Below are 23,465 nucleotides of genomic sequence, written 5' to 3' on the forward strand. Positions count from 1 at the left end.
ACACGGCTCCTTGACATTTCTTTCTTCTGTTGTTTCTCCTTTCCTCCTTTAATAATAGTTGAATTTTGTCTTTCTTCTTAGAGTGCATGTATATTGTATACATCAACATTCATACTAGAAGTTATATCTTTTTAATGAGACAACAGGGCTGTAACTAGGACCCTAAATAGCCAACTTTTAAAATTCAAGATCACTAAGACATTATAGGATTATAGGACAAAATCAAGAAAGGAACATTTTTGAACCAGGTGCATGCTTGATCAGAGCCACTTAGAAGATATCCAATTCTGGTGGCTCAGAAGATGTCAGTATCCTCCTTTCCCTGGGCACATAGGTGAGACACTAACATAAATACAAGGAAATGGCAGATGGAGGCAATTGCAGAATTGATGATCTAGGTTATTAATTATTTTGTCCTTTATCCTTTGAGAAGTCCTCTTTGTCCTTAGGGAGGCTCTGAAGGCAAACTTGTGTTTGATGTGGCATCTGCTGTAATTTCCATCTCTGTCACAGGAAAAGTTCACAGAGCACTTGACACATCTATGGCGTGTGTGTTTATAGATGTTCCTCATTGTTCTCACATGTTCCTAACCCACTGCTGTTTCTACTGCTTTCTTGCTAGTCTTGACTGAGGGAGCAGCTTTGATCCTTCACTCAGTGTCAGGTGCAGACTCCTTTCTCCAGCTGCCTCCAAACAGAGTTCATGAAGCCACATGGCTGTTTCTCATTTCTTGCTCTCTTGATATTTAGGAAAATCACAATTTGCTCTTTTAAGAAATCACAACATTTTAACGGTATTTCAACCAGCTTTTCTTGCTTAGGATAATACGAAATCTGGTTACAGTTAAGATGTTAGCACTTTTTGTATCATTTAAGGTTTTGAAAGTTGTTACTGAAATAAACCGTAACCTTAAGAACATCATAAACGTTCCCTAAGACTTCTAGAAAGGTTCTTTGCTTTGTACTGTACATTCAAGTGTATTATTAATCCTAGTTCATGCTTATGTTTTAAAGCATCATTTTAAATTTCTCGATTCTTTACCTAAGACAAATGTTATATATATTGCATGTATCTGCTAGAGTTTTTTCCTTTTTGTTTGGGAAACTTTATTGTTATCTTCTCTAGTAAGTGAGATCACAATTCTAGGTCAATTGTTTGTAGCAAGGACTCATTGAAGTAAGAGAAACGGCCTTTGTACATCTCAGGTCCAGGAGTTTCTCCTAAGAAGAAAATATGAATATATGTATATATACATGTATGAATAAATAAGAGAGAAGATGAGCCAAAGACCTGGCCCTACTTGAAGATCCAGTTCCATGGCTTCTTGGAACTGAGCTTTTACTGCACCACAGGCATGGCTTCCTGTCAGCATGGGATTTATCGTAATGGCTGGGGTAAGTGATAGAAGCACTTGCCCAGGATGCACAAGTCCCAGGATTTGATCCTTAGTATTGGCAAAAATGATCTGCCATTGTGTAGAGCTTGGGGCAGCTTAATTAAATTCTACTGCTTTTAAATGCATCAGTGTCTTTGGAAAAAAATGTTTTTGGCAAAGGTTGCCTTGTTAGCAAGTACCAAAGGATGAAACTCTTCGGCAAGTGATATAACAGCTTTGTATCTTTCATCACTTGGGGATGGTAAGAGCAGCTTTGGCCTCAGAATCAGGTGATCATATGAAGTATGTTTCCTGCCCTCTACCTCAGCAGGGTCTTCCAGAGACCTTTTCCAGTTTCCTTGCTGGTGGTGACTGCCAGTACCTGCTGAGTGATCTGATCGTAGATTTGGAGTGTGAGGAAAGTGATGCCTTTGCTTCTATCTCCCATCCAACTGCTTCTGTTTTTCCTAAGGGGAGACTCCTGAGGAATCCTTAATCGCTCTTGAGATTTGAATTGGTCTATTACCACCCTTCATAGGCTTGCCAAGGTCACCGCTGGGAAAAAGAAGAACCTCCCCCAATGCCTGCTGGAACTTTCAGTGCCTATGTTTCCTTGAGTTTTCTTTCCTTCCCTCTGGCTTAGGGAAGCCGACCCCTGTGATTATTCTGATGTGATTCACTGAGTTATCAAAATCCCAAGATCCTTCCTTTTCTCCAAGTTGTCTGCCAACTATTTTTCTTTCTCAGATCTGAATTTCTTCTTTTTCCACATCTCCACTGTACATAATGATGGTTAGTACTACCAGAAGACAGTTATATTTACTTCAGAAATATTAAACACCTAGTAATTCTATTATCTAAAATTTTGTAGCAATGTATAAAAATCTGATTTTAAAAATGGTAAAACCTTGTCCAGAAGGGTACGTTGGGGAATTTTTGCTTTCCTCTTTGTTTGTTTGTTGATAGGATGGATAAGGTTGTACTCCTGGGTAAAGAGATGATGGCCAGGGCCAGTAATGTCCTAAGACCATCACTCTTATCCCAGACCAGACATAGCCTTCCCTGCCCGAGCTTTCAGAAGAGATACATGCATAGAAGACAAAGTGAGACAGGGCACAGCTCTTCATTAAGAAGGCCTTGACCCAAGCCAAAGTGACGTCACCACACAGACCTCCCACTGGCAGGTCTGAGCTTTTCATATCTTATCTCTGCCAATTGGTAGGAGTGTCCAGATTTCTGTTTTTACCCTCTTCTTTTCGGTAGTACTGAAGCTTGAACCCAGGACCTCTTACACGCTAGGCGAGCCCTGTGTCTCTAAACTATTCAACTACCCCCAGCTTTCCAGTTTCTTCAATCCAAGTTAAAGTCTGTAAATTACTTTGTCATATCCTAATGTGTCAAGGCCACTCTATTTTTGATGATTTGCAGAAATTCTTGTCCGGTTTCTTTAGTAAATTCTTGCAGTTTAGGCATTGTAGATATCTTTTTAAAAATTTTTGTCATTTAGCTATTTGTCTAAAAAATTTTCCTATGGTATATATAATATAAAAACTTTTATTTTGGTGTTAGGACATTAATCATATTTTTATGTGTTTTCAAGTTTTCTCCTGTTTTCAGGCATCAGGTCTTTCCCCATATGATCTTTCATTAAAGGTTTACCTTTTGATGTGTTTTATGGCATATATTCTTTATTGATTGAGATTATCATTTGGTTTTCTCTTCTAGTTTGGATATTGAACCATCCTTAAATTCCTTGAATAACTCTTCTGCAATTCCAATGTGTTACTGTTTTTTTTTTGAGTATACTATAAGGTTCATTTAAGCACTGTATAGTGTATAATTTTTCATTTCATGTTAAAAAGGATGTAAGCTTTTTCTTGCCATTATTTAGTATTTAGAGATGAGATTATAATAGCTCCATAAAATGGCCTAAGGAGTTTTTTTTAGCTGGTTTTTGGTTTTTGTTTTTTCCAGAATAGCTTGTATAAAGTGCAAATTAACTGTTTTTTTTTTTAAGATTAGGTAAAATGCATTGTAAAGTTGTTTGTACCTGTTGTTCAAAAAATGAGATTGTTGTTTTCAAACACATTAATTGATTTTTTTTCTGTGCTAACTTTGGTGTAGTTTAATGAAAATTTATCCATTCAGGTTGTCTTAGGCATGTGCTCGATCACTGAGCTACATCCTGGACCTTCTAATCTTTCTCATAAGTACTTCCTTATATTAATAACCAAAATTGTTACTGTGTAGTAACTATTTCTCCTATTAGAATCTATAAACTTCAGCCACTACTTTTACTCTATGCCCTCCTTCTTATGAAAATTATGCTCAAGGATCTTGTTTATTGTATTTCTCAATGATCACAGAGCAGGCATTCAGGTGGCAGTGGACTGGGAGGGAAGTCCCCCACTTGTTCCTGAAGTGAGAGAACTGGTCAGAGAGCTTTGAGTAAGTAGTTGCAGTAATAGTAGGAGTTTAATCAGCTGGACTGTGATGGGCTGTAAGCTTGAGTGGCGTGGAGTTTCCATGAGCACTGCTTAGTCTCTGAAAAGCACTGTAGCTTGCACCACTTTCCCTTGCCATTTGTTTATTCACGGAGCGTTTATGGAACGATTATGATGGTAGCAACATCTGCTGTGCGCAGCTCTGTTAGCTGTTGATGTATCATTAGAGCTCGATGGCTGTTTTTCAGGATTGTCCTTCCCATCCCCCTCCTCCCTCTTTTTTTAAATCCAGAAGTCATTCTTGCCTGCTTTCATATTTCTCTTTGACAGAGAACTGACAGCTTGGGTGGCAGTGCATCTTTCTAACATTACAAGTAATTGATTAGGTCCACCGTCCCCCTCACAATACATGGAAATGCTTGTCAGCAGTTTTGCTAGCACTTTTAGTACATGATTATTATAATAGAAACAAACATTCTTCACAGCATTGTCTACAGACAGGGGTTCCCAGTCCTGCAGCTTGTCAGTTGTTGTGTGTTCCTAACGTTCTTAGCATGAGTAAGCAAGCAGAGGCGAAGGTACTGAAGGCTTCATGTCTTCCCTGCAGATGTTCTGCTCCCAGGAAGCACTCTCTGAATGAACTGAAATCTGCAAGTGCTCTGGAATCTCCTTCCCTTGTGCTCTTCAAATATTCTTCTCAATATGATGCTCCTTGGCCTCTTGCTTGCTGTGTCCTTTTAGCTTCTCCCTAGATTATTTTGTAATTTACGTTCCCTGAGCTCATTGGCAGTGAGACAGGAAGAAGAACTTCTCTGAGTGGTAACATCCTTTCCCCCTTCCCATGCTCACTAAACTTAAGCCCTCCTCCCCCCACTCTTTTTCCTCACTTACACACAGATCTCTCTTTCTCTGGCCTATTCAGTGTCATATTAGTCCATGGTAGTGACAGCAAATGGACTGGCAGTCATATCTGCTGATGCATACATTATATTGCCTTAGAACTCATAGCAGAACCAGTGAGCTAGCTCTTTGGTGAAGGCACTTGCTGCCTGACATGGCAGATCTCTGGGACCCAAATGATGGAATGAGAGAATCAACTTACGCAAGCTGTCTTCTGACCTCTACATGCGGACTGTGGCCTGTGCATGTATACACACACATGCGCTCTCCCTCTCCCTCTCCCCTCCGTCTCCCTCTCTCCCTCTCCCTCTCTCCCTCCCTCCCTCCCTCTCTCCCTCCCTCCCTCCCTCCCTCTCTCTCTCTCTCTCTCTCTCTCTCTCTCTCTCTCACACACACACACACAGAAACATGGGTCTGGACAGATCCTCAACAGCATATACTCTTCCTAGCTCATAATGTCCCATACCTACTAGCTTTAGTCAGGCACTTCCCGTTACTAATTGTTATTTCTAATGATAGATGAAAATACAAGTTTGCATTTGGTTTAAACTACAAAACAAACCTGTATCATGTTTGATGCAATTGACTGGAGCCCTCTAGAGTGCCTGGCTTTCTTACCCTCAGAAGCTGTAGTGAACAGTGACATGCTTTGATTTTTTTTTTAAAAAAAGGATAGGATATTAATTATAAATAGAGTTGTTCTAAAAAATACTCAAAACGTGAGCTTCTAGACAAAAGTTAATTTTAAAAATTTTCCAGCTGAAACTTGCTGTGTTAAAAAGGCTAGAAACAGCTAAACTAGTACATTCTTTTATTTTACAGATGAGATTGTTAAGGCTCAAATTAGTGACTTGTTTTCTCGTGGGCCCAGAAGAAGTTAATAAATTTATAAACAAAAATTATTTTTATCCGTAGCAAGGAAGCCTTCTCTAATAGGCTATATTTTGAAAAGAGCAAGTCTGGGCCCACTTGTTTAATTCTTTCTGTAAGATTAGCATTCATTGCCCATCAAGCTTGTGTTTCTCTTCTCTCTTTCCTTCACATTTATCTGGACAACGACATCCTTGCCAGATACCTTGCAGTTTGGGTGAAGTTGGTCCTGGCTGCAGAGTGAAGTCTTAGTTGTTCTATATAAATTTCTTGGCACACTTAGTTGCCTTCTGCTAGTAGTACTTAATGCAGCAGTGGAAAATTTCTAACCTAAAAGGCCGGTACTATAACCTCAGAGGCTATTGACCTCTTGAAACAGGGCTGGTGTGGCTGAGAAACTGAAAATTCAAATGTATTTAATTTTATTTTAGATAGCTACATGTGGGCAGTGACTTCTTTATTTGACAGTGTAGCTTTATATTTTTTGCCCCTTTCTAAAGATCAGTGGTCCAAGCAGTCTAATCAGGGTGAGCCTTACTTGGAATTCTGGGGCATACGTTGTTTCCTTATGGATGTGAACAAGGAAACATTTATCCCTAATTACTATTGGCAGCTGTCCTATGACTTACTAAATATTGTGGATAGAAGAGTGAAGAACCAAAAAGTCTGGGCCCTCACAGCCATTAATGAGCCTTGGATCAACTGACCCTGAATCTTCCCTACATGTGGACTTCCAATTACATGAACGAATGAGTCACCTTTGTTAGGTAAGCCAGTATGAGTTGTATTTTTGGTTCTTTCAGCTAAGAGTAACCAAGTAGAGGCAAAGGTCCTGCAGACTTCTTGTTTTCTACATCTGTAGTGCCTCTGATGGGCACGCTAATGAACGAACCTTATAGGAGAGGGAGAGGGCTGTGTTGTAAAGGGCAATGTGAATTAGGCGGTGGTTCCACTCAACTTGCCTACCATGTAAACTTGGCAGTTTCTTTTTTTTTCTCTGGCTCCAGGGTGTTTATTTGTTCATGGGCATTATACTTGTTTGTAGCCCATATGGTATTTGCACACAACATGCTTTGTGTTTGTTGGTGAATACAAAAGAAAATCTAGATATTTGACCTTGACAGGTACTCACTTGCTGAGGATAGAGACAGTAGCAGGGGACATGGTAGATGCATGGTATTTGGACAATGGTCTCACTGCCTGCTTAGGTCTTAAGTGGACTTTTGACTTAAAGACAACCAACACATTAACAGACCAATCATGCTTTCTCCACAGCTTGCAGGTTCTGAAGCTGTAATGTCTTATAGAGTCAGGAGCAAAACAAAGGCATTAACAAGCAGAGACTGCTAGTAACCACAGGCAGTGTCATGAATAGAAAAGGAGACATAAGGTAAAATAGGTAAGAGAAGGAGAGAGCAGCAGACGATAGCATATCCCCTGGGGTGGATATGGTTTGCTGGATGGGAGAAGGTGAAGAATATTCTGAGTGTGCACAGGGTCATAGAGGCAGGTGAGTAGTAACTTCAGTGGGACCAGTACAGGATGCATAGTGGGAGAGAAGAGTCACCTGGAAAGGATCGATTGTTAGAAAGAGGGGAGATGTGAGGACAGTGGTCATTCAGATGACCATTAACCAGACCTGACTGCTAACCCAAATGCAGAATAGATGGTGATACATTCAGAAGTAGGAGTAACAGTGGCAGGTCAGATGTGGGACAGGCAGAGAGGAATTCAAGCTTAGTAGCTCATAGGTGCTAACAGTCTTAAGTGAAAAGGAAAACTAAGGCTAAGAAGGCTTTTGAATTCAGGTTCTGACGGTTGAACTTGAGTTTCACGGAGGACATTCTGTTTGTGATACCCAGAAAGTGATTAAAAAACAGAAGTGTGGTCCCACGGGAGGGATGATGGTATTATATGCCTGTGTATATTAATAAAGCTATGGGAAACCAGCAAGCTTGTCAAGTTAATGGGCTGCACTTGGACTTGCCTAGGGGAATCATTGTTCTACTAAAGCAAAACAAGCTGGTGGAAACAGCAAACTCAGGGGTAAGGTGAGCACAGTAACAGATACTGAGAGCCTTGAGCAAGACCTAGGAGAACATTTGTGGAAGAGGTGATGCCTATTTTGGAGAAATGAAGGTGTAACTCACTTTCCTTTAGTGGATGTGAAGTGGCTGAAGATTATGTTCATGTAGGAAAACTATTCTCTTAGTTCTTTAGGAGCAGCCATTATTCAGGGAAAGTTGCTGTTCTGCATCCAACTCTTATTTTACAACAAGGTAATGAAAAAGTTCATTTCAGGATTCACCCAATAGGTCCAGAAACCTGTGAATCAGCTGTGAAGAGCATTCCTGCTTGCCTCTTCCTGTGCCCCAGAGGCCACATGTCCTGGCCTTAGGGAAGAGCCAGTCAAGTAGTTCATCCCTTTTCCTCTTTTGGCCAGCCTGTGCCGTGTTTATTCCCTTGAGCAATGAAATCTTCTTTGTAACCTGTTCTTTAACCCTCTTCCTTGAAGTTTTTTTTTAATTAAAAAAAAAAAACCACAGTAAGCATTTATTTATTTATTAGCATACTTATTAGCATGTATTCACTCTGCAGGCTTAGAGATCATTCATTGCCACTGCACTGAACTGTACGTGCCTGCAGGTCTATTTTGTTGGCATCCTGTCCCCGTTGGATCATTCTGAACAATTCCCATTCTCCTTCGAGAACTTTTGGAGACAGTTTCAAGTCATGCAGAAACATGCCAGGGAGAATCTACCTGACTAATGGACTTGGTGTAATGATGTTTATGAGTTGTGGAGATTTTCAGAAAGTTAGTGAGGATTCCAGCTTGTTCTGCTAGAGAAAAACTAGGCTGTGTGTTTTTGGCTGTGGAAGGCCCATCAGTAGGGGTACATTCAGCACTGTATAGTTGAACACTGTTTGTGGTTTTCAGATAATGCTAAAACAATAATATTCCAAAATGCTGATGTGTGCACATATTGCTCCCTTTCCTTCTACCCACTCTCTAGTCCCCTGAAGGAAACACAGCCTCATGGTGAGGTCTGTCCTGTACCTCAGCGAGAGGCTCCAACCTGGCCAACCCCCTAGATCTGACCCCAACTTCTCTTGGGCCTTTTCGCTATTCCACCTGCACTGTTAGCTTGTCTTGTCCTCTTGCCTCTTTAGCTTTTGGTGTGAGTGCTCCCTTGGCCCTACTGGGGCAGTGAGGGGTCAGGACCCTAGTCTGTCTGGCTAGCTGGTTACTTCTCTAGCAGCAAAATATGCCAAAACTGTGAAGGATAAGAACTCAAGAATCATGGTTGTCATTTTCCCTATCCAGAAAAACCCTTTGTAATAAGCACCTTAACCCATTCATGGGTTCTTTCATAACTCAAATGAGGTATTATTGGCATGGAGGGCTCATTTGAAAGGATGAAGCTTAGCCTTCCGTTGTGGGATTTTTTTCAAACCATGTTGTTCAAGCCTGCTGTCTCTTGAACTAAGTAGTGTCACATGACTCTCTTGCAGAGATTCTCAGACTGCACACAGCATCATTGATGAGCTTTCTTGGTCTCTGGTGGCTCTTCCTCACCATTCCTCCTGTCCCATGCTTTGCCTGCTTGTGTTCCTGAGCCTGCTGCTCAGGCCCCCAAGGGCCTCCAAACACGCCCTGCTCATTTTTTGCCCTGTGTCTGTACTTCTTTCTGCTGTGAAAGCTACCCAGTCCTAGCCTCTCCCGTGAATATGAGTCCTGTTCTCCCAATTGGAGCTATTATTTTAGAAGTGTATTTGTTTCCTATCACCATGCAATAAATCATCACAGACTTGGAGGTTAACACAATGCATCTGTTATCTCTGTTCTAGGAGGTAGGAGTCAGAACTTGGCTCATATAGCTCCTTTGCTTCTGGGCTTTTCACAGGGCCAAGGTCAAGCTGTTGGGTCATATGAAGGCTGGACTGTAGGAAAGATCTACTTTAAGCATCAGTGGAATTGACTAGAGTCAGTTCCTAGCAGGTTTGGGGCTGAGAACCCCACCTGCTTGCTAGTTGTATGCTGGAGGCTGCCTTTGGCGGCTTCCTACACAGGCACTTCTGCTTTATAGCTGGCTTCATGAGCCTTAATAAGAGAGTCAACTAGCAAGATGGAAGGTACACTCATGGAAGAGGCATCCCGCTATCTTTGCTTTATTCTATTGCTTAGAAACAAATCACAGGCCCTACCTATGCTTGAGGGCATTGGGATTATATAAGGATGTGAAACAAGAGGCTGGACATGATTTGGGCTACCGTAAGCTTGGTTACCACAGATATTTCCTGTTTAAGCCTTTACTTATTTCTTCTAACAAATGTATGATTGACCCTTTTGTGACCCTTTGTAGCTACCTGGCTATCCTTTACTAGTATTTTTTGTGGCTGGCTTTGGCTCTTTATTTCCTTCATGTGACTGTTTTTGCACATCCTGAATTCAGTTGCACCTCCCAGCAGTCTTTTTTAGCATATTTTTTTTCTTTTTCCATTTTTTTTATTATTAATTTATTCTTGTTACATCTCAATGGTTATCCCATCCCTTGTATCCTCCCATTCTTCCCTCCCTCCCATTTTCCCCTTATTCCCCTCCCCTATGACAGTTCCTGAGGGGGATTACCTCCCCCTCTATATGATCATAGGGTATCAAGTCTCATTGTTCTGCAAAAGACACCTTCCGTCTATTCAGTGAAACCGAAGAAGGACCAGACCAGCCACTCTCCTGTGTAACGCTTGAGTCTCCCTTCTTGCTCAGCAGCTACACAGCATCCATTTTATAAATCTCGAGATTTTCCCAGTTGGTAGCAATCAGTGACTCATCTACTTGTCTGTAAGCTGGTTGGGATGGCTGCTCACATTGCCCTGATTGCATGCAGTGCTAGCACCTGCTGTCTTATTAAGGAAGAGCAGTTGTCCATCTGATACACAGACAATACCAGCTTAAAGCACTAGCTAAGTTTGAGTGATGCATTGCTCTGTTTACTGGGGGCTTGATGGATCTTAGAAATTATGTAATCCGTAAAAACTAACTTATTCCTGTTGAAACTAGCTGGCCTTTAAATAATCATTTTGTGGCCCTATTATTGAAAAGAGGATGGCCTTTGGGGAAGCAGCATTTAACTTTTTCCCTTTTAACCAGTGGTGATCTGGCCGACATTTAAAATGTCCTATAGGGTGAATATTCAGTATACTTTAAAAGGCTGCTAACAGGTATATGGCATCATTCGCTGTCTGTGGGCTTGTGAACTCCAAATGTGACATAACTCATCTGGTCTAGCTTCCATGCTCAGGGACCAATCCCTGTGTAACTCCCTAAGATAGCCTCTAACCTTTTCATCCCTTGTACTGCTAGTGTCCTAACTAATCTTTATTTTATTTTTTGGTTTTTTGAGACAGGGTTTCTCTGTGTGGCCTTGGCTGCCCTGGACTAACTTTGTAGACTAGGCCGGCCTCGAACTCACGGCGATCTGCCTGCCTCTGCCTCCTGAGTGCTGGGATTAAAGGTGCACTACCACTGCCCGGCCCCTAACTAGTCTTCAGAAGGCAGGTTTTAGTGAATACATTTATGGTACTGAAGTGTTGACATCACAGTAAGATGTGATGGCTGGCCCCTTTAAGAAATCTGAGGTGAAAGCCAACTTAAACTTAGAGGAATCATTCATCTGTTGAGAAAGATGCAGAAAGGGTGCGTTAAAGCTGGAGATGAAAGCACAAGAGTGTGTATGTCTGCATTTTGGGTCTTTGGGGAGCCATGAGGCTAAAAGCCAATTAAAGTTTTAGTGCAGAGGAATTTAAAAGTCATTTCTCCTGGGCAGAGGAAAGATTTGGAGCAGAGAGTACTCAGAGAAAAGCAGGAGGGTGCTGAAGTTAATGCAGCCAGCCCCCGGGAATTGGAATCACTGCAAAGCCCCATCGAAGATGACCCTGTGAAGGATTCAGGTTGAGGCCCCAAAGAGACACTAGGACTCTGCTCCACTGTGGGAACCTGAGGGTATGCGCATGGTCAGCATAAAGAGGAAAGTGACAACACCCCACCATATTAGTTTTTCTCTTTTCTAACCTCTTACCGGTTTTCAAATTAATATAGTTCAGGGAAATTGATAGAGTCTGGAGCTTTTAATCTCTTACTGATTTGGTATTAACTTCTTTTCATTCACTTATTCATCTTAATATATTAAGCTTTTCTTTCACCAGTCTCTGCCAATGTATTTCCATCAGGTTACCTAGTTTATATTCCACTTGATATTCCTAATCTCTATCACAGGGTGTAGACTGTATCTCCAGCTTGGATAGCATGCGTTTGTTCCATTGTGATATGACTTCAGACTCAAAGTGTCCAAAATGAAGTTGACTCTTCCATTGTCTATTACCCAGGCCAATCTCTCAGATAGCATGGTTTCCTTTTCCATTCTTACTTCCATCAGTGCCGTTTCATTGCTGGACATCATGTGGCATCACAGGGAGAGGATGCGACTTGGCATTCATCAGAGTCAAGCTTGAATTCTGACCTGCCCCAGTGCTTTCCTAACTGCTGTCCATTGGAGAGCCTGTTACTTGGTATTTTTGAGCCTCATTTCTCAAAACTTAAAACTGTCATAGAATTACTTGCCTACTTCACTTGGGCTGCTAGTGAATATCATATCTAGTGGCTGTATGTGAATCTTCTAGTACGATGCCACATGTGTGCTGTCAGCTCCATGGGTTACTAAGTGCTGGGTTTAGTGCGACCAGCACCACACTTGTTATATGCAGGGCTGTGTTTGGGACACGTTCTCATACTTGCTTCTTCTAGAGTTGTGGAATACTGAACTCTACATATTCTTTTACAGATGTGGTTGGCCCATGTGTAATCTCATAGCCTCTTGTAGTGTTTCAGTGCAGTGCAATCAGCATCTTAGGCTTTTTGCCTGGGGATAATCTTTTCTCCTGGGCTCTGATCCTGTTCCTTCCTTCCTAGGGGCCCCTCCCTTTCTTAATTGTGCTCATTTCTACCACACCTTCTTTACTTGTTTCTTCTCATCAGCAGCTAACCGTTCCAAGCCTCTCTTATCTTAAAAAAAATAAAATATTCAAAACTACGTGGCAGTTTCTCTCTCCCTATATAGCCACCACCCTGTGTTATTCTACTGCCTCCCAGCTAGACTTCCTGAGCCCATCCCACACCCTCGTCCTCATATTCCACATCATACTCTATTTCCCAGGCACAGCATCCTGAATTTTCTTTGTTTTACTCATTAAAATTGGTCTCACCAGGGTTACCTATGACCTTGTTACTGTAGCCACATTGCTAAACATGCTTTTTCCACTGAAATGCTTTCAGGGTTTGGCTCCTGTGACCCCAACATCAGCCTTCTTTTTCTACTACCTTGCTGACCACACCTCAGTTTCCTTTGGAAACTTTACTTCTCTTGGTTTGCTTAAATATTGATATTCCAGGGCTCTCACCCCTCCTAACCTAAACAGTCTCTGAGGGAGAGCAATTTTATTCATTCATCTGTTCTCTATACGCAGGTGGCTTATACGGACTATTTCTAGTCCAAATCTTCCTCTCAAGCTACATATCTAATAGCAGATGCCTCAAGCTCACTAATACCCCCTCCCGTTTATGCCCTTTCATGCTTACCTTAGCATGCTCTTCCTATGGTAGCTGTTACTCCTCATGCTTCAGTGTGCCTTTGAATCACCTGAAAGGCTTGTTAAAATATAGACTGCTGGGTCTTGTCCCCAGAGCTTTTGGGTCAGCAGGTATGAGGAGGAGCTGGGGTTATGATTTACATGGGCCCCTAGGTGATGTTTATGCTACTAGTCTGGAAAATACACTTTGAGAACCTGTTATAAGAAAATCAGGCACAATGTTCTGCCCCCCTGCTGTAGCCCTGCAGTTCCAGATCCCCATAGGCCTCTAAATCTTTTAGGTTTGCCTTCTAAGTGCCCCCTCTCTAGGACCATTTACTTCTTCTGCAAGAATGCTTTCTTGCAGTAACTTGCTAACTGTTTCTCCTGCCTCTAGTCAATTTTCCTGACTCTTTTTCCAGTACAGATACTAGTGTAAATTTCTTCACACATAGATCATGTCAGACTGTTTCCTTCATTCTCCGTTACTCCTCATTGGTATAAATCCAAACTCTATTTACAGAGAATATTCTCTTCTCTGTCCTTGTTTTGCATATCACAAATGAGGCGTACAAAGAAAGCCTATGTCTCAGCTGGTAGACTACTTGCTTAGAATGTGTGTTTACTGGGTTTACTCCCCAGCTCCACACAAACCTGGGTGTGGTGGCATGTGTCTATAATTCAAACACTTTGAAGGTAGAGGCAGGAAGATCAGGAGTTCAGGGTTATCCCTGTTATATTCAAGGCTAGCCTGGGCTATATGAAACTCTGTGAAAAGAGAGGTAGGGGGTGGGGAGAAGGAAACAAACATCAAATATAGTGGCCACTTTTATATACACATCATTACCATTTATTCTTCCCATTAGCCCTATGTAATGTATAATATGGTGCAAATTTGAAATATTGCTCACAGGGTCATGTTTTAAATGCTTGCTCCACATTTGTTGGGGGAAGGCTACAGCACTGGAGGAGCCAGGGCGTGAGTTAGCTGATGGAAGTAGGTGTAGGCATCAAAGGTTAGACTTGAGCCCTAGGTACAGAAACTCTCTTCTTTCTGGTTTGCGTGATAAAAATAGCTGTTCTCTACCACATGCTGTAGCTACTATGATGTGATCTGCTCAGTTGCATAAGACCAAACAATCATGGGCTGAACCCCATGAAACCATGAGCCAAAGTAATTTGTTCCTCCTATAAATACTTTCTGCCTGGAGTTTTGGATAGAGACACAAAAGTAACTAATACAGAAAATTGGCACCAGAGAAATGGTATCAATTCTGTGATTTAAGCTGGTGGTACGGTTCTTAGGTGGGCTTTTGGAACTGGTTTCTAGGAGCCGTGAGTTTGGAATTACAAGCTAGAGAAGTCCTAGAAGGTGTTAAAGCTATCTGTATATAACTGTGTGTGTTTTTCAATTGTCTTTTAACCTGGCTGTCACACAAATAAGTAAGCTTCACGCACAGGAACTGAGCAGTTACTGTTCTATTCTTAACCCTCTAGACTAATCTGGTTTCCTTCCAGTTTACATCCCAAAGATACTTGCACTTTGTAGCTTTCCTGTTCCGGCTCTCTCTCCTGGACCTCTCCTGTAGCTGAATTCCTCATTTCCTCCTCTGGCTCTTCCTTCCCAGGATGGCAGAAGTCCAGCCCTGTTCTCTTCCCTGCTCAGGGACTAGCTGTAAGCTGTTTTATTGGCATATCAGGGGGTAATTGAAGAGCAGTGTTTAAACAATATTGAGATAGGAGATTCTCAGAACAAGGATTACAACCAGATTTTTTTTGGGGGTGGGGGAGGGGAGGAGTAAAGAAATCAGCATTTGAATTACACAATATACCTACAAGAGTGGTATAAGAGGAACTTGCTGTGCCATTCTTGTAGGAATTTTCAGTGTTAGAATGCCTATAGAAATGTGGACAGTGGAGGTGAGATTCATGATGTCTTAAATAAGAGGAGGAACTCAACTGGGACTTGTAATAAAGGTGTTTCAGCAAAGACTTTGTATTCAACCCATGATGTCCTGAATATTCAAGTGATGTTGTGTCCAAAGGTTATGAACTAATTTGGTGAAGGTATTTTAAAGATAGTATTAGCATTAAGACTTTAGAATGGTTATTGCTACCTGCTTTTAGCCAGATTTGCAGTGAGATTCATGAACAAAAGGCAGAGCAGAAGGATTTGAAGAGTGTCTGTTTGATCAGAAAAAGAATACACGTGTAGACAAAATAGCTGTAATTGTTAATGAGAGTAGAACCATTGAAAAGACACTTTGCACTGGGACAATAGGAAAGGTATCTGTAGGGTACAACCTGCCCATTAAAGGTCTCATATTTTATAAAGATGAAAACTCATTTGCAAGACTTAACTTTGAAAAGAAAAAATTGCTGCTAGTGTGCCATGTTAGAAAAGAGGCATGTGGAGTGTTGTTATTCTAGATTCAGTTTTCAAGTGTGCTGGCTAGTTTTATGTCAACTTGACACAAGCTAGAGCCATTAGAGAGGAGGGTGCTTCAATTGAGAAAAATGCCTCCATAATATTGGGCTATAGGAAAACCTGTAGAGCATTTCCTAAATTAGTGATTGATATGGGAGGGCCCAGCCCATGGGTGGGTGGTGTCACCTGTGGACTTGTGGACCCAAGCCAATTGGAGCAGGTCAGTAAGCAGCACCCTTCCATGCCTCTGTATCAGCTCCTGCCTCCAGGTTCCTGCCCTGTTTGAGTTCCTGTCCTGACTTCCTTCAATGATAGACTATGAAGTAGAAGTATAAGCCAAATAAACCTTTTCTTCCCCAAAATGTTTTTGGTCATGCTGTTTCAACACAGTAATGGTAACCCAAATTAAGACACCAGGGTACTCAGAGCCTGGTGTAACCATGCCCAGGAAGGCCCCGGCATCTTCTCAAACTAGCAGTAGAACACGGCGTTATCCATGTGGTGCTTGTTCTCAGGCATACAGAATACAAAAGTTAATGAAATCCTGGTGGCCTCCACCAAGGTTTCTGAGAAAAACCTGGGATTATTCAAAAGAAATGGGATCATTTCTATTTGTAAGGAGCCCCTGAGAGGCCAAGGTGTTTTGTAATTGGGAGATCAAGATACTGAAAATGCCAAAATTGTGGTATGTTTGCTAAGGAAAACTTTAGCCATTCAGTGGGACTGGCTTAGGCCATGTGTGGTGCAGGCTGCCAGGCCATAGGGCTGGGGCTGCCGAAGCATTGGTGCTTATATCATGATGCCAGGTGTTCCAGGTACTGGACAGGGAGCTGCAAGATTTGTTGTTTACTTGCTGAGTTGCATCTTGCATAAATCATCCTTGCTATCTTCCTGTTCTTCACTTTAGGAATAGAAATGTTTGCTTAGTGGCATTGCATATTGGGAGAATGTAGCAAGCAGCTAAGGTTTTATCTCAAGTTTCAGAAAGGGACTTTAGATTTTGAAAACTGTGAGAACTATTAAGACTGTGGAGACTCGTGGTGTTGGGATAAATCTGGTGTTGTATTACGAGATGGCCATGAGCTTTAGGGCACTAGGGGTAGAAGTTATATTTTAAATCTGAAAAATCCCCCACAGGCTCATGCTTTGAGTGTGCATTCCCTAGTGGAGGCTTATGCTCTAGGCAAGCTGTGGAACCTTTAGGAGTTAGGGCTTAGCTGCAGAAGTAGGTCAATAGGGGCAGGCCAAGCCCTAGTTCCGGGTGCTCTGTTTCCTGGTCTGCCACAGTGTGAACTGGCACACACACTTGCAGCCATGGTGCTCAGCTCTAACACATGGAGTGAAGCAGCTCTGAGCTGAAGCTAATGAAACTATGAGCTGAGATATTTTTTTGTTGCAAAAGTGAATAGTAACACAGGGTTGTAGGTTACATTACAAGAAATGTGACTTATTTTACATTGTTGCTGTTGTCTTCTATAGTTTTGACAGTCACTTGTGCCCTGAGTTAAAGAATTAGATTCACCCAAAGTTCATTCTAAGAAGCTAGACACAAACCTGTAATTCCAGCACTTAGTAGGCAGTAGGATCATGAATATGAGGCCACTCTAGACTAGGTAGCAAGCTCTTGTCATAAAATTACCCAACCAACTAAACAACAAAGCAGCTCACGGTAAAAGCTGATGAGGACAATAGTATTAATACCACCCAGCAATTTTTGTTAGCATACTTGTGCCAGGGTTACTACATGTCAACATAAATTATTCAGTTCTGAGTTACAAAGATAAAAATTCGGGGACAGGATAACCTATTCAGAGCTGCATAGTTTAAAATAGTAGGCCTTGGGTTTTAGTTTACATCTCTGATACCAAATTTAGTGAGATTTGTCACCTCTGTGGGTGAAAGTAGTGAAATTACACCAGGGGCTCTCTCATATGATAACTCTAAAACTTAAGCTCCTTCCATGTGTGTTTATAACTGAACTGCAGAATCTTGTGCCGCCCTCCTACACATGTTCGACCTGATCCATGCCACTATCTTTTTCTAGATCTTGCCATACTGTGGTGGGAACAGCCTAAACTGGAGCCATGATGGGCTCTGGGCCCCATTTCTGCTGAGCACCTTCTTGATTGGACCATTGGATACACTACTGTCCCCTCTTTGACTGCTTATTGCTTTTCTATAACACTCCAGATGGGAATACTTCCCATGTCAGTGGTGAGACAAGGCAACAGGACAGTGCTTGCTTTTTTCCGCCCCTTGTGCCTTTGCCTTAATGGCCCTGTTTGTACAAGATACACTTACATACATTCAGGCGAAACACTCATACACAGTAAATAAATTCCATTCTAAAATGTGTTTTCAAGGAGTTTACATCACATTGTAGATTTGATTAGTGGTTGTGGAGATAGAAATAAAGTCAAGATTCTTCACAAGAATCTGAGAGCTTCAGACTCCACCATCAGGGTGGACCTGGAACAAACATCTCACACGGATCTGTAGCTTGAGGTCAAGCTGACTGACAAGGGCAACCAAGGGATCTAGACTCTTGAATTGGTTTAAGTGCTGACACTGCCTCTGGCTGTCTAGTGAAATATGGTGGAAATTCTTTTAAAAGAAAAATTTTTGTTTTGTTTGTTTGTTTGTTTTTGAGCATAGGCCTAAGATTATTCAGTGATCAACACATAAATATACCCAGGCACTCAAGGAAAGCAAGCAAAGGCCCAGAGTTAAAACCTGAAAGGAATCACAAACAAGGAGTCCCTTTAAGAAATTTTATCAGGGGCTAGAGAGATGGCTCAGTGCATAAGAGTACTTGTCACTCTTCAAAGGACTCAAGTTCAATTCCCAGCACCCACATGACAGTTCACAGCCACCTGCAACCAAGGCCTGGGGAATTCAACCCCCTCTGTGACCTTTGAGAGTCCTGCATGCATGTATTGAACAGACATACATGTAGCCAAATCATCCATAAAAAATTTAAAATTATTAGGTACTGAAATCACGTAATTAGTTTGAAGAGAAAAAAGTTGATAGAGCTAATTGCAAATTGAATAAAGAGACAGTTAATGAATTGGAGAACAGTAAGGAAAAGTTATTCAGAGTAGTACAACACAGAGAAAATAGAGAACTAAAGCATGGAGTGATATGGTTAAAGCTTAGTTTGAATCCTAGCAGGAAATGAGACAAAAAGAGCAAGCAAGTGGCTTTGGAAAATTGGCTGAGATATTCTGAAACAGGTGGAATACCAGACCACAGACTTAAGATCACTGATTGCAAGTAAAAATTTTTTATAATCCAAGTTTAGGTAAGGTGGAAAATTTTAAAAAGAAATCTTAAAATCTTAAAAGAAGCTAGGTTGATCACTAACTTTTTTTTTTAAGACTATAAGCTGGGTGGTGATGGTACATGCTTTTAATCCCACATTTGAGAGGTAGAAGCGAGCATATCTCTGTGAGTTTGAGGCCAGCCTGGTCTACAAAGTGAGTTCCAGGACATCGAGGACTACACAGAGAAACCATGTCTCAAAAAACAAGACAAAACAAAAACAAACAAGAAAAAGATTATAATTACAACATTTCTCTCTTCTGTTTCTTTCCATCAAATCTCCCCATATTCCTTTTCCTACGCATTTTCAAATTCATGGCCTCTTTTTTTCACTAATTGTTATTGCTTGCATATGTATATTATATACATACACATATATTCCTAAATTAGCGTTCTTTATTTGTATGGTTTAAGGGCTTCTCATTTGGCATCCCTATTGGTGTGTTCTTCCTGGGGAAGACTACCTCTCCTGCTCCCACATTTCCTCAGTTGCCTCCTGTGTAAGGTTGAGGCCTTGTGGGCATGCCATTGGTGCTGTCCTTGTTCAGGTCACATTTGGGCAGGCATGTTGGTGAGACTTTATGGGTGTAGCTTCTGATATTACTAAGAGACACAATCTCACATCAAACTCCATGATCATCTGGCTTTTACAACCTCCCTGCCATTGACTTTTTATGTAATATATGTCTGGTCATGTTATTTCAAATTTTTCAATGACTTTCTATCTCTGAGGTATAAGATTAAAAAAACCCTTGGAGTGTCATATAAGGCCTTCCATGGTCTGGTCCTTACACTCAGTTAAATACACAAAGCCTTCCTCTGCTCAGTGTATCCTTGATTAGGTGCCTTTGCTCACATTCTTGTCCCTTCTGGAATTTCACCTAGATCTGTCTGTCTAGCCAGCTCCTACTCAGTTTTCCTCCTTCAGGTCTGAGGCTAGCTGCACTGTCAACCCTACCTTATTCCTGCCATACTAGACCGGATCTGGATCACACTGCTTGCAAGAAATTACCAAGCCATGTACGTCCAACACTTGTTGCAGCTTCATTTGCCTTGTAACCCAGGTGCTCCTTGGGGAGGGAGACAGTTAAAAAAAAAGGTCCATAGGACTTTTGCTGAGGAAACAGTACTTTGATTTGGCCTTTTGTGGCCTTTTTGTCTTACTCTGGTCTTGCTTTTTCAGACCACGCCATTCCTAGTGATAAAGACATATTTAGCAGCCCCTTTCCCCTCCCCCCACCTCCTTCCCTCTCAGAAGAATTACTTCTGCCTGCCATCACTGCCACTCGCCTCATTCATGTTTTTCATATGGATGGTAACTCTAGCTTTCAAAGCTCTCTTGCTCTTCTTGTCTGCCAACTCCAGACTTCTGACTTCATAATCCTATGTGCTGCATGACTCTCAAGAGAGAAGCGTCTCTGGCTTCTAGGATGCTTTATGGGATAGTGTCTGAGCTTGTCACTCTATTTGTCTGGACCTGTACACTAGAAAGTATGTTCTGCTGAGAATAGCTTTGAATCCTAAAATAGTGATGGCTTAAGTGAAAAGAAGTTTATTTCTCTCACATGTTAAGGAAGACCAGATGTGGGCAGGTGATGGCTTGCAGGGTGGCCCCATGTGCCTCCTCCTGCCCTGCTGCTCTGCAGGTCATGTGGCTTCCAAAACTAAGGTGAGTGTTCAGATGCAGCTGATACCTCCTGTATTCCTACCAGAAGGTATGAGGGAAGAGAAAGCAGGGTCCCTGAACTTTAAGGATGTTTCCTGAAAGATACTAGTAGTACTTTGCCCTACATGCTACTGGTTAAAGCTATGGCCCAAACTGGCAGCCATGCATAGTTGCAAAAAAACCATAAAGAGCATGGACCTTTCACCTGGCTGCCTTGCTAAAATTTGCAACTCTTATTATTAGGAGAGAAGAGGGTAGAATTGTGCAGTAACTAGAGTCTCAGCCATGGAGCGTGTCTCTCTTTTCTTTCCCCATATGGCAGCTTTTTCCCACCCAGCACTGTCTCCAAGCTGTTGGTTACTACTGTAAGTATCTTACTAGACCTTTTCTGCTTCCTCATTAGTGACAGTACAGTGTCCCTTCCTTGTGCACAGCAGGGTAGAGCAGTGGATTGAATAGTTACAGATTTGTGTTGAACCTCTGCTCTCAGAAAGTACTGAAGTACAGAAGTATGCAGCGTGCAAACTGTCTATAAAGCCACAGTCTAGCTGTCCTTTGAACTGTAGACGTCTGTGTTGAGCTGATTCAATAAGAATTGAAATAGAGCCAGCTGTGGTAGCACGTGCCTTTAATCCAAGCGCTCAGGAGGCAGAGGCAGGCAGATTTCTGTGTGTTACACAGAGAAACCCTGTTTCCAAAAAACAAAACAAGCAAACAAAAAAGAAGAAAAATTGAAATCTAGGAAAATCAGAGGTGGATCAGGCCATTGACTCATTTATTCAATAACTACAATTTATAGCTCATTGTTCTGCTCATTATGGCTGGTATCAAAGTACTTTCCAAAGTACTTTGCTTATGTTCAGGAACTCTGTGATACAGCTTCCATCAGGTTGCCATCTGTGATAGGGTGGGACTTTATGGTAATGTGATTGTTTTGACGTCACCCATGTTCTTGTGAGTAACCCCTTACCTGCAGTGTGTAAGATTGCCCAACTAAAAAAAGAAATAAACATTTATGTTAATTTTATTTAATTAATTTTAGCAGATGAACATGATAAACTTGCCTTTCACTTTCATTCTTTGTTGTGTAAGGAAGTCATGTGTAAAAAGTCTACATCTTTTACTTTTTGGTATTTTGACTCGTGAGAAATTTCATTTTAATGCTCTCTACATGTATGATGTTTAGTATGTTAGTAATGTTAAGTAGATCAAATGTAGCTGGCTAAGAGCAGGTGTTTAGTGTAAGCACAGATGATGACATGACTTTATCCAGATCACGCACCTGCTGTGTGCAGTCCCCATTTGTGAGAAGAGTACTGCGGAGTGCTTGATGCCCGTGAGCCTTTCTAATACAAATGTAAAAGATCCTTGTGTGCCCAAGTAGGCATGGAGCGAATTAGTCCCTCTTCTTTTTCTCTTTCTGACTCAGGAAAAGAAGATTCTAGTGCTTCCGTTATGAAAGATGAGAACACCCCCACGCCACAAGACTCAAGAGCCTCATCAGAGAAGTCACTCCAGAAATCAGCAAAGGTCATTTCCCACAGATTTTTCTCTGCTTGTCACATGAGACCCTCATTAGAGCTGTAGTTGCTCAGTTAGTCAGAAAGTCAATTGAAGCCATAAATTAGGGAAATTATTAGGATTTTTGTAACTTTAAACATAAAAGTGTGTATTTATTTGCTTGATTTGGGATGCTAGTGCCATTTTTGGGTGCAGGACCATCCATAGTTGACTCTTCCTCTAGGTGTCACATGTGCTGCAAGAACAAGAGATAAAGTAAAACCGTAGTGTGAACCTTCCTGTACCAGAGATACCTGTCAGTATTTACTCTGGGCTACACGCCAACCATCTTGCGGAGAGTAACTCTCCTGCCTGTTGACATGAGGGGTTTATAAGTTGTTATGCTCTGTGTGTCCTGCTGTTGCTCCAAAGCTTCACCTCGCTAGGCATTCTTGGGATAACTATGTAAGGATTTGCTAGGTGGGAATGGCTGTAATGAGTGGGTAGCCCAGGGGGGCGGGGTCCAGTTGGCCTTCCTCTTCTCACAGTTCTTTGGTTGCCTCCTGTGGTTTTGGCATGAGGGATGTCTAAATTATCACTCTATGTTAGCTGTGTATTATATATAACATATATCTGTATATATGTATGTATTTATATACTACATATTTATGTGTGTGGTATATACATAATGTACAAAGCTACACCTGTTTTGTCTCACCTGTGCAGTATTTAAATTTTTTACTTCATAGTTTTATTAAACAAAGACTGTTTTCATAAAAATTAGGCTTTTGCTTGTCTTATCAAATCAAACTCTGACAGCACTGAGCTGTGATCCTCTGTTACTGTAGATAAAGATGGCCTCTGTCCATGGAACTTCTGTCTGTCTGAAATTCCCTGTCACCTTTCAACCTTGCTTTTATCTCTTCCCTTATCTCTTTTGCATAATTTTTGATAATGAATTGGACCTAAGATTATAGAAAATAGCATTTACATGCAAGATTTTTGTGGAATTAGAGTCATTCCCTGGGCAGCTGACATTGTGTGCATAATAGGTGATGCTCAGGTGCTTCCTGTGCTTCAGAAGTATAAACCACTCGATGGAGAAGCAAGGACTTCTGGGTCAGACACCAGCATGGACTTGCTTCTCTCCTCCTCCTAAACGTAACCACAAACCCTGCAAAAAAGAAGTAGGAGGCAACCAGAGAACCATGAATGGTGGAGGCAGAGGATGACGCAGCTGGGGACTCTAGAGATAAGGCAGACAGTGTGGGGACAGTGACGCTGCTGTGCTTCTGAATCTAGCCCAGCAGTAGAGGGTGAAGCAGCTGGGGACT

General features: G+C 41.6%; 1 protein-coding gene across 4 annotated transcripts in view; it reads left to right on the plus strand.

Annotated features, from left to right (window-relative positions):
- DIS3L2 (DIS3 like 3'-5' exoribonuclease 2) overlaps positions 1–23,465 on the plus strand; it is a 317,418-nt gene that overhangs the window by 109,784 nt on the left and 184,169 nt on the right. For all 4 annotated transcript variants that reach the window (XM_084779161.1, XM_084779164.1, XM_084779163.1 and 1 more), the window contains one exon: positions 22,061–22,161. In XM_084779161.1, the coding sequence (XP_084635287.1) occupies positions 22,061–22,161 (101 nt within the window). The remainder of the gene's footprint in view (positions 1–22,060; positions 22,162–23,465) is intronic.

The sequence above is a fragment of the Acomys minous genome, assembly GCF_964271855.1.
Source record: "Acomys minous genome assembly, chromosome: 4".
Classification (NCBI taxonomy): Eukaryota; Metazoa; Chordata; class Mammalia; order Rodentia; family Muridae; genus Acomys; species Acomys minous.